At 38.4% G+C, this 12,252-nt stretch overlaps 1 protein-coding gene across 1 annotated transcript in view; it reads right to left on the bottom strand.

Moving 5' to 3' along the window:
* kcnh7 (potassium channel, voltage gated eag related subfamily H, member 7) overlaps positions 1–12,252 on the bottom strand; it is a 179,247-nt gene that overhangs the window by 11,161 nt on the left and 155,834 nt on the right. The window contains exons 12-14 of the mRNA XM_056459566.1: positions 11,180–11,385; positions 4,321–4,411; positions 981–1,187 (exon numbers count right to left, since the gene is read on the bottom strand). Of these exons, the coding sequence (XP_056315541.1) occupies positions 981–1,187; positions 4,321–4,411; positions 11,180–11,385 (504 nt within the window). The remainder of the gene's footprint in view (positions 1–980; positions 1,188–4,320; positions 4,412–11,179; positions 11,386–12,252) is intronic.

The raw sequence follows: 12,252 nt of genomic DNA, 5'->3' as shown, positions 1-12,252 counted from the left end.
ATTTGTCCTATTTTGACTGCTGTGCCATAATAAACTGAAAATAACCATCGAAGAAGGCTTTAAGACCAGGCGGAATCCTCTTTTGGCTGTTGCTTCAGCGTGACTGAGGAAAGTTGAATGCTGGCCAGTTTGTGTTCGCGTAATCAATGACAATAGGCTAGTTTTTAATTTAAAACATGAACAGCATCCTTTTTTCTAATGATATATGATGTAATACATTTGTATTTGAAAAATAAGAATTATTCTCATATTTTTTTCTTCTAAATCTTTAGAAAATGTTTTTGGTACATCAAAAAATGTGGCTGATGACCATCTGACAAGCGAATCCAGCAAAAAATAGTGCTTAAAAAGAATTTAAACCTCATAATTAAATAGAAAATGAGGCGAATAACTGCCAAAAAGTCCATATTTTAAGAAAAAAGAACCACATCTTTCATCAGGCTGGCTACGGGCCTGTTGTATATGGTTCATAGAAAGGGCTGCCAATATTGCTAAAACGGTCATAATTTCATATAATCCCTTTATTTATCAGGGGTTGCCACAGCGGAATGAACTGCCAACTTATCCAGCATATGTTTTACGCAGCGGATGCCCTTCCAGCTGCAACCCAGTACTAGGAAACACACTCATTCACACACATACACTACATACAATTTAGTTTGTTAAATTCACCTATAGCGCATGTGTTTGGACTGTGGGGGAAACCGAAGCACCCGGAGGAAACCCACACCAACACGTGGAGAACATGCAAACTCCACACAGAAATACCAACTGACACAGCCGGGACTCGAACCAGCGACTTCTTGCTGTGAGGCGACAGTGCTAACCACTGAGCCACACTGAGTGTTAAATGTTTATAATTGTTTCATTTTATAAAGGCCTGAAAACACACAAGGCATTACGAATATCTTCACATCCTCCAGAAAAACATCAGCCAATCATTTAACAGTGTCGCACCCTGGTGAACGAGCTTGCTTTACCTTTCTGAAATAGATTGTTTTCAACACAATCTTTAGTGTGTGGGTCAGGCATGGTGTTCAGGTTGACGGGAAGAGATTGACCCAAACCCAAAGGCCTTGATGTTTCTTCCTCATCCTCTTCCTCCTCCTCCTCTTTTCCTGGCAGTGTGTGAAAGTCTCGATCTCTTCCTCTTTCCCTGTCGGAGCGGCTTGGCCTGTTTGGAGAATCTGAGGAAACACAAAATCCAGACGCACTTTACAATATGTTTTCATTAGTTAATGTTAGTTAATCTAGGGTTCTGCAGGTTTCACCGACTTTTTTAGACCTTTTTAAGACCATCAAGAATTAAAATTTCAGACTTGTATAGGGTTAAATGCTAAGGATTTTTTATGGCCAGGCAGAAAAAATATTTTTACTTGCCCCATCATAAACTCTAATTAATTAAATTTCAAATAATGTGTCAAAACAAGCGGACTAGTTGTATACATACAATTTTTTTCAACATAACTTAAAATAAACTCTTTAAAAAAACTCAAACTAAATATATGCACACCAGACTGTTATAATTTTAGTTATAAATGTAAATATATTCGGCTAAAGGTTTTATTGAGATGTATTTATGTTAATTGCATGTGTGTTGGAATGATTTGGCAACTTTAGAATAAACAAAGGAAAATTAAGACCCGTTTAAAATGATTTAAACCCAACAAGACAATATTTCAGTGAATTTAAGACTTTTTAAGGTCTAAAATGTTGTTTATGAAATGTAAGACATTTTAAGACCCTGCAGACAACCTGTTAGTGTACATTCACCGGACACTTTATTAGGTACACCTGTCCAACTGCTTGTTAACGCAAATTTCTAATCAGCCAATCACATGGCAGCAACTCAATTCATTTAGGCATGTAGACATGGTCAAGACGATCTGCTGCAGTTAAAACCGAGCATCAGCATGGGGGAAGCAAGATGATTTAAGTGACTTTGAACATGGCATGATTGTTGGTGTCAGACGGGCGGGTCTGAGTATTTCAGAAACTGCTGATTTACTGGGATTTTCACGCACAACCATTCCTATGGTTTACAGAGAATGGTCCAAAAAAGAGAAAATATCCAGTCAGTGGCAGTTCTGTGGGCGCAAATGCCTTGATGTAGAGGTCAGAGGAGAATGGCCAAACTGGTTCGGGCTGGTAGAAAGGCAACAGGTGTAACTCAAATAACCACTCGTTACATCCGAGGTTTACAGAAGAGCATCTCTGAATGCACAACACGTCCAACCTTGAGGCGGATGGGCTACAGCAGCAGAAGACCAGACCAAGTGACACTCCTGAATTTGGCGTCACAACATGAAAGCATGAATCCATCCTGCCTTGTATCAAAAGTTCAGGCTGGTGGTGGTGGTGTAATGGTGTGGGGGATATTTTCTTGGCACACTTTGGGCCCATTAGTACCAATTGAGCGCCGCTTCAACGCCACAGCCTACCTGAGTATTGTTGCTGAGCATGTCCATCCCTTTATGATCACAGTGTAACATCTTGGTATACCATCTGATGGTTACTTTCAGAAGGATAACGTGCCATGCCATAAAAACAGCGCTTAATCTTCATTAATCTTCTACCAGTGATTTTGTCTTAATGACTGTTTGCTGTTAATGACTGTTATCCCTTAAAAATAAGTTTACATTGACTTTACACCATTTTAAATCCAGGTATTGTGTTTTAAGGTTGGTATTTTGACACATATCTATACACAAGTGCGCACAGCAGATGTCGATACTATGGAAAAGGGATATTGTATTGTTTCTAATATATCTGCATCAGCATGTATTAAAATATCATTCTTTTGACAAAACTGCTTCAGATTGCACCCTGAGCAAAGAATAAAGATAGCGAGGAATGTGCCAGGAAGAGAGGACGGGGAGGAGATTTGGCTGAGATAAATAATCTAAACAGCAGGTTACACAGGGACGGGGATAAAACGGCTCTTGAGTGTTCAGGTGAAATCTGTCCCGCTGCAAACACACAATAACAAACATCTGTCTGTGGCCAACAATCGCCATGGCAACAGCTTGAAAGCAGCTGGAGAGAACAGAACTGTAGAGGAGAATACGGCATACAGGAGAAGAGGATTAGAAGAGGACAACAGACAAGAGGAAGAGAAGAAGAGGAGAGCAGACAGAAAAGGTGAGAAAAGGAGGGAAGGAAAAGAGGAGGAGGAGATGAGGGGGCAAAGAACAGAGATGAGCAGTAGATGAGAAGGAGAAGATAAGAAGGACAGAATGAAAAAGGGAGAAAAAGAGGAGCACACAGAGAAGTGAAAGCCTGAGAAGGCTGAGGGAAGAGGAGAAGAAGCAGCGGATTGAGAGGAGGAGAAGAGGAGGACAGCAAAGAGGAGGACATAGAAGATGAGAAAAGGAGAAGGGGCAAAGGACAGACAGAAAGAGAAGAGGAGAAGAGCGAAGAGGAGAAAAAGGAGAGGAAGAGGACAGCCAAAGGTGAAAAGAGAAAGACCACAAAGAGGAGGACAGCGAAGAGGAGAAGAGGAGGGAAAGGAGAAGAAAAGAAGAAGAGGAGGACTGAGAAGAGGAGAAAAGAAGGAGAAGAGGATGACAGAGAAAAGGAGAAGAGAAGGAGAAGAGAAGGACAGAGAAGATGAAGAAAAGAGGACAGTGAAGAGAAGAAGAAGAGGAGGATCACGAATAGGAGGACAGCGAAGAGGAGGAGAAGAGGAGGGAAAGGAGAAGAAAAGAAGAAGAGGAGGACAGAGAGGAGGAGAAAAGAAGGAAAAGAGGAGGACAGAGAAAAGAAGAGAAGGAGAAGAGGAAGACAGAGAAAAGGAGAAGAGAAGGAGAAGAGGAGGACAGAGAAGATGAAGAAAAGAGAAGGACAGCGAAGAGGAGAAGAGGAGAAGAAAAAGAGAAAAAAGAAGGAGAAGAGGAGGACAGAGAAGATGAAGGAAAGAGGAGGACAGTGAAGAGGAGGAGAGAAGGAGAAGAGGAGGACAGAGAAGATGAATGAAAGAGGAGGACAGTGAAGAGGAGGAGAGAAGGAGAAGAGGAGGACAGAGAAGATGAATGAAAGAGGAGGACAGTGAAGAGGAGGAGAGAAGGAGAAGAGGAGGACAGAGAAGATGAATGAAAGAGGAGGACAGTGAAGAGGAGGAGAGAAGGAGAAGAAGAGGACAGAGAAGATGAAGGAAAGAAGAAGAGAAGGACGGAGAAGAGGAGGACAGAAAGGAGGAGATGAGAAGAGGAGAAAGGAATGACAGAAAGGAGAAGAGATTGAAAGACAGGAAAAGAAGAGGTGAAAGAAATTAGGACAGACAGGAGGAGAAGAGGATGACAGACAGGAGAAGATTCAGACCTGTGGAGTGTCTCCTCTTCCTCACATCAGGGTCTTCAGTGTCAGAGTCACTCACAGCGGTGTACAGGGTCCTCTGAGGAGTCGTGGTGTCCTGCCACACAGGAAATGACATCACATTAAGCAAAGTGTTAAACACATAAAAAAAAATCCTGGAGCAACATTAATAAAGAATAAACAGAATCAAACACACTCCTAATAAAATCACAGTGTGGACTTCTGTGAACTGCAGTAAGAATGACTGTTGGCTCTGAATGACACAGTTCGGTTTACTTTCTCCTCATATATAAACATGAACACATTTTACTAGTGTAGGTATGAAGCTCAACTGATTTCATACGGTCCAGTATGTGGTACTGCATAACTATGTTTTTTTTTTATTGTTCACGTATTAATCTATCTGAAATATTCGGTGTCCTTAAATATATTTTTCTGTACTATAATTTTATTGTTTAAGAAGTGAAATGCTAATTCTCATTTAACTCTTGTACTGGAGGAAACATCAAGAGTTATTTAGATTACAAAAACTAATTTTAAGAATATTTTTCCAGTTATGTTCTCTGTTGAAGCACATAATATTTCCTCATAAGTTAATACTGATGGCTTAATTTTTATTACACTTTAAAGTATTGAAATTTGCCCAGCCGCTGAATAGAATGGCAGTGAATGGAGGATGGTGTTGTCAAACTTCAAAATGAGATAAAGGCCATCATAACAGTATTTCATACTCTAATCAAACTCAACAGCAACAGACTGAACTGAAGTCATAATTCAGTGAAAATATATACGCCCAATCAAGATTAAAGTGGAGTGTCAACAGTGGCACTTAGATGAAATCGGGCATGTCACTGCCTCCTCTTCTCTAATATAAGGAACTACTGTAAATACTTACTTATTCTGTAAAAACAGAAGCACTCAACAATTGGATAACTAGTGAACTGCTAGACTAAAATCCCAATGCTTTCACTTGGGGGATTACCCTTCACCTGATTTAAACATTTAGACTGATGCGCTTTCATCAACAGCGTCATTGTTTGATAATCGCCCAACAACCACAAGGCTGATAGCAACAAATGCAACAGCACTGATCCTGTGTCAGGGTGAACCGCAGACATGTCTGATGAGCTTAAGCTAAGAAAAGCTCCTCTTCGCGCTAGCTACACTTTCTGGAAGGATGACAGCAGCGCTAAAGGGATACTTCACCCATCACTTACTCATCCTCCACTTGTTCCAGTTTCTTCTGTTTAACACAAAGAAAAATATTCTGGAAAATCTTGAAAATGGACTTCCATACTAAATTTTTTGTAACTACTTTTTTCAACATTTTTCAAAATACTTTATTTTGTGTTCAAAAGAAGAAAGAAACTCAGGTCACTTAATTATTTTTAAAAGCATGAACTAACTACTAGCCTAATAAAGTACTATTTTGCTGTTTATTAATAGTTAGTAAGGTAGTAGTTGGGTTTAGGTTTTGGGTAGGATTAGGGAATGAACAGTTAATATCTCAATAATAGGCAGGTAGTAAGCCAGTAGTTAATAGAATGAATTGTGACCTAAACTAAAGTGTTACCAGAAATTCATAAAAGTTTAGAAGCACTTGAGTGAGTAAATGTTTTTTGAGTAAAATGTTTGAACGAACTATCCCTTAAGGGGAGCACGTAACAAATAATGCACCAAATGAGTATTATTTTTAACATGTTTATTGTTTGACAGTGAAAACAGATGCATTTTGTGTGTGATGCATCAAATTGCTATGACAACCTGAATCATATTTAATGTTCCTGTGTATGAGAGCACACATTGCCGCTTGTATAAACTACCTATTTAAAATGAGCTGAAACAACCGTTTTTGAGATTTTGTGAGGGAGAACTTAATTGTTTTTTGTCCAATCCACTTAAATTTATTAAGCTAACTTAATCAATTTGTGTTGGGACAACATGGATGAATTGTGTGGAGCCCAACATTTTTTACAGTGTGTGAACCTCTAGGTTTACTATCGAAAAGTTCACATTTGTTGGCATGACCAAGCAAACATCAAGTTCGGCTTTTGGTTTGAACAAGCACATGCAATATCTGAATGAAAGCATAACAAATTCATAAGAGAACACTATATTTGAGCAAAATCTTTTATTAAAATTATGAATAAGAAATGGTCTTAAATATACTATAAAAAGGAGAACTATAAAGAAGTCGTTGTCTGAAAGCTTCATGGAGAAAGAGTGTGTCAACACAAATGTGCACAATTTGGCTATGCCAGGATTCTACACTCACTGGTCACTTTATTAGGTACACCCTACTAGTACCATATTTGACCCCCTTTTGCCTTCAGAACTGCCATAATTCTTTGTGGCATTGATTCAACAAGCTACTGGAAATATTCCTCAGAGATTTTGGTCCACATTGACATGATAGCATCACGTAGTTGCTGCAGATTTGTCGGCTGCGCATTCATGATGCGAATCTCCCGTTCCACCACATCCCAAAGGTGCTCTATTGGATTGAGATCTGGTGACTGAGGAGGCCATTTGAGTAGTTTTTTTTCGGACCATTCTCTGTAAACCCTAGAGATGGTTGTGCATGAAAATCCCAGTAGATCAGCAGTTTCTGAAATACTCAGACAGCCGGTCCGGCACCAACAACCATGCCACGTTCAAAGTCACTTAAATCACCTTTCCTCCCCATTCTGATGCTCGGTTTGAACTGTAGCAGGTCGTCTTGACCATGTCTACGTGCCTAAATGCATTGAGTTGCTGCCATGTGATTGGCTGATAAGAAATTTGCGTTAACCAGCAGTTGGACAGCTGTATCTAATAAAGTGGCCAGTGAGTGTATAATGCTCTAACAGATTTACACTGAACTTATTCTACAGGTCAACTCAATGACTCATAAATAGATACAAATATCAGAACAGCAGCATAAATTTCAGTCTGTTTGTCACAAAACTTAAAAAAAAAACTCAACACTGTAGCATAGTGGTTCTGAACATTGTAGATCCCAAAAACCGCCACTGAACAAAACAATATCTGAAGGCTTTATGACTGTTCCACTTTGTTTGTTATTTACTTGCCAAGTACCTTAAAGGCATTCATTTCTAAACGACTTCTACTATGAAACAGTAGAATCTGGCAATAGCAATGCCAAGGCTGGGGATTTGATTACCAGGGAAAGCAAGAAGTTTCTATAAAAAATAATTTGCTTTGGAGAAATGTCTCCCTCCTAAATGCACAAATGTAATTAAATGAATAGATGACAAACCTACAATTCTTGCTCTGCCACTGAGCCACATATCCATATGCAAAACACTTTATCTGTTCCTTATTTTTGAAACAGAAAGGTTATAATAACTCGATGATAAAGTTGTGAAATAACTTTAAAAGCTTTAGGTATGAAACAGTTTCTACTAGCAAGATTATTATGGTGTTAGCATTTCACTTCCATGCTGTTAGAATTAAAAGCGTATGCTAGCACTTAGCTAATCAGTAAGTAATAAGCAGTTAGTAGACATTGCTAGCATGTGTAAGATTTATAAAATCCTGTTTAACAAAAGAGACAAATCCTGTGTCTCTAGGATGTTCTGAGGCAGAGATATAAAGCTATGTAGAACTATGAAGTACATGGTTGCTAGGGTGTGGCTAAATTGTTTCCAGGGATTTTAAAGTGTTATTGACAGCCTAAGTCTAAACAGCCCACCTCGGTTTCTCTACAGTGTTCTGAGGAAGAGATCTTATCAGTCTATTACTATGGAAGTCTATGGGACAGTTGCTAGGGTGCTGTAACTGGTTACTAATGTTTGGCAAGAAAGTGAAAAGGCTATCATTGATTGGCTGCTCACTAGACTTTAAAGGTAAATGAGCCCAGCTTCAACTCTCTATGCAAATCTGATGCAAAGTTTTTAGCTCACAAATTTTGATCCAATGTTAAATCAATGACAGTCTTTTACAATAGAAGTCTATGGGACAGCTGCTAGGGTCCTATAAGTGGTTGATAGTGTGTGGTTAGGAAGAAAGGTCAGAAAGTATTGGCTACTTGATAGACTAGGTTACATGAGCCATGCCTTAAGTCTGTGCTGTTGCAAAGTGTTCTCAAATGTTTAGTCCAATCTTTGGTCCAAAAGACAGTAACCTGAGTCAAAATAGTTTGGAGTTTTGGAGTGTGGGGGTTGTATCTTTATAGATCTAGGAGACCCTGTAAAATAGTCTAAGAGGAAGAAGAAAAATTAAACAACAGAAGAAGAAGAATTTTTAATAGAATATCAATATTTTGGCCAGTATCTCAAGCCAACATAATGAAAAAAAAAATGCTAAGGTCACTACTCTTGACTAACCGGTACTTTGACTTGCATGTTGTTGCTCATTATTGATTCGGCTTGCTCCTGTTGTGCTGATTTAATAAATGTAAATGCATTGCTGATTCAGGCTGCAGCGTATTGATTGAGTATTGTTAAGCGTGGGATGTCATTATGCTACTACTATCAGCTGTCGGGATCTATTTTTATCTACCACAATCACTGTGAAGTATATTTATATTTAATGGCACATGCTGCTGCATATTTCATAAGGCATTGTATTTCCACACTACTGTTAACCATCATCTCATGTCTTCTTCTGTCCCTGGCTGTGTTTTTCCACCATAGAGTGCATCCGGAAAGTATTCATAGCGCTTCACTTTTTCCACATTTTTTATGTTACAGCCTTATTCCAAAATGGATCAAATTCATTTATTTCCTCAACATTCTACACACAATACCCCATAATGACAATGTGAAAAAAGAGTTTTTGAAATTGTTGCAAATTATTAAGAATAAAAACCTAAAAAAATCCCATGTACATAAGTATTCACAGTCTTTGCCGCAAAGCTCTAAATTGAGCTCAGGTACATTCTGTTTCCACTGATCATTCTTGAGATGTTTCAGCAGCTTAATTGGAGTTCGCCTGTGGTAAATTCAGCTGATAGGACATGATTTGAAAAGGCATACACCTGTCTATATAAGGTTCCAGGGTTGATAGTGTATGTCAAAGCACAAACCAAGCATGAAGACAAAGGAATTGTCGGTAGATTTCCGAGACAGGATTGTCTCGAGGCACAAGGCTGAAAGTTCCAATGAGCACAGTGGCCTCCATCATCCATAAGTGGAAGATGTTTTGAACCACCAGGACTCTTTCTAGAGCTGGCCAGCCATCTAAGCTGAGTGATCAGGGGAGAAGGGCCTTAGTCAGGGAGGTGATCAATAACCCGATGGTCACTCTGTCTGAGCTCCAACATTCTTCTGTGGAGAGAGGAGAACCTTACAGAAGGAAAACCATCTGTGCAGCAATCCACCAATCAGACCTGTATGGTAGAGTGGCCAGACGGAAGCCACTGCCCACCTGGAATTTCCCAAAAGACATCTGAAGGACTCTCAGACCATAAGAAACAAAATTCTCTGGTCTCATGAGACTAAAATTGAACTCTTTGGAGTGAATGTCAGGCGTTATGTTTGGAGAAAACCAGGCAACGCTCATCACCAGGCTAATTTCATCCCTACAGTAAAGCATGGTGGTGGCAGCATCATGCTGTGGGGATCTTTTTCAGCAGCAGAAACTGGAAGACTAGTCAGGATAGAGGGAAAGATGAATGCAGCAATGTGCAGAGACATCCTGAATGAAAACCTGCTTCCGAGTGCTCTTGACCTCCGACTGGGGCGACGGTTCATTTTCCAGCAGGACAATGACCCAAAGTACACCGCCAAAATATCAATGGAGTGGCTTCACAACAACTCTGTGAATGTCCTTGAATGGCCCAGCCAGAACCCAGACATAAATCCTATTGAACATCTCTGAATCTGAAAATGGCTGTACACCATCGCTTCCCATCCAATCTGATAGAGCTTGAGAGGTAACGCAAAGAGGAATGTGCAAAAATTCCTAAAGACAGGTGTGCCAAACTGGTGGCATCATATTCAAAAAGACTTGAGGCTGTAATTGCTGCTAAAGGTGCATCAACATGAGCAAAGGCTGTGAATACTTATGTACAGTTAAAGTCAGAATTATTAGCCCCCCTTTGAATTTATTTTTCTTTTTTTAAATATTTCCCAAATGATGTTTAACAGAACAAGGAAATTTTCACAGTATGTCTGATAATATTTTTTCTTCTGGGGAAAGTCTTATTTGTTTTATTTTGGCAAGAATAAAAGCAGTTTTTGATTTTTTTAAAAAACATTTTAAGGTTAATATTATTAGCCCATTTAAGCTATTTTTTTCGATAGTCTACAGAACAAACCATTATTGTACAGTAACCTGCCTAATTACCCTAACCTGCCTAGTTAACCTAATTAACCTAGTTAAGCCTTTAAATGTCACTTTAAGCTGTATAGAAGTGTCTTGAAAAATATATAGTCAAATATTATTTACTGTCATCATGGTAAGATAAAACAAATAAATTATTAAAACTATTATATTTGGAAATGTGTTGAAAATCTTCTCTCCATTAAACAGAAATTGTGGAAAAAAATAAACAGGGGAGCTAATAATTCTGACTTCAACTGTACATGTGATTTTTCAGGTTTTGTATTTTTAATAAAAAACTAAAAAACTCTTTTCTCACATTGTCATTATGTGGTATTGTGTGGAGAATGTTGAGGAAATAAATTAATTTAATCCCTTTTTGGAGTAAGGCTGTAAGATAGAAAAATGTGGAAAAGTGAAACGCTAAACCACAGTGAACTGCCAGTCTGACATTCATAAATTATACTATTATCATTGTGCTCATAGTTTGTTAATTAGTGTTGTTTTTCTTAGCTTTCAATATGGAATGTGGAAGGAGGAATCTTATTATATTTTCACCTTTTATGTTCATCTTTTAATTTGAGCAGTCAGTAAATACCTTGCCGTTTTCATCCCGCAGGTTGAACGTGAGCTCCAGATTGGACAGGAAGTAGTCTGAGAATTCAGGGTACATGTCCAGAACCTCCAGCAGATCCTCTCTGTTGATGGTGTGCAGGTCGCAGTAGCTCAGCGCTCGAACATCTGCGTTGGCTTTCCCGGGCTTGGCGTAGAGATGAATCATCTCTCCAAAAATATCATTCTTACCTGAGAGGTGGGCGTAAAGTGATCAGAGGAGAACAGAGGGAAGAGAACATAATGCAATGAACAATGGAGGGAACAGACAAAGGCTAAGTAGGAAAGCAAGTTTCCTCCATTTTAAAATGTGAACTATTGGGTACAGATAGAAAATCAACACTGTGTCTATTAATCTCCATGCAGGTCTGTCTGTCTGTCTGTCTGTCTCTCTCTTTATCTATGCAGTTCAGTCTGTCTGTCTGTCTGTCTGTCTGTCTGTCTGTCTGTCTGTCTGTCTGTCTGTCTGTCTGTCTGTCTGTCTATCTATCTATCTATCTATCTATCTATCTATCTATCTATCTATCTATCTATCTATCTATCTATCTATCTATCTATCTATCTATCTATCTATCCACAAACATGTCATTTATGAAATGCAATTTGTGATACAGATATACAGTACAAGTAGACAACTCTTAAAGTTACCCAGAATCCTAAAGGAAAAATTTAACAAACTCCCAATGAGGTTTATGAAACACTCCTTTCACTTAAAATTCAGAGAAAAAAACCTATTACAAAGTAAATTCACAAAATTAAAAAGTAATAATTAAAAAATTCAGATTTTAAACACAGATGAGTATAAAAAAACCCAAACAAATACAAATAGGACTTAATAATTCTATAATAATCAGTAATACTATGAAATAAGATTAATCTAATAAATTATACAAAATTTGGTGTACTGAAATGAATAACAAATATACCGAAATAATAAAGTGAATGTGCAAATGTCTAAACAGCATATTATTTTATGTTGAAAACGTAACAACAACAACAACAACAACAACAACAACAACAACAACAACAACAACAACAACAACAAATATCGTAACTTAA

This window comes from Danio aesculapii, chromosome 6 (assembly GCF_903798145.1).
Source record: "Danio aesculapii chromosome 6, fDanAes4.1, whole genome shotgun sequence".
NCBI lineage: Eukaryota > Metazoa > Chordata > Actinopteri > Cypriniformes > Danionidae > Danio > Danio aesculapii.
Note: the sequence above shows the minus strand (reverse complement) of the source record. Positions and strands in the feature narration are given on the sequence as shown.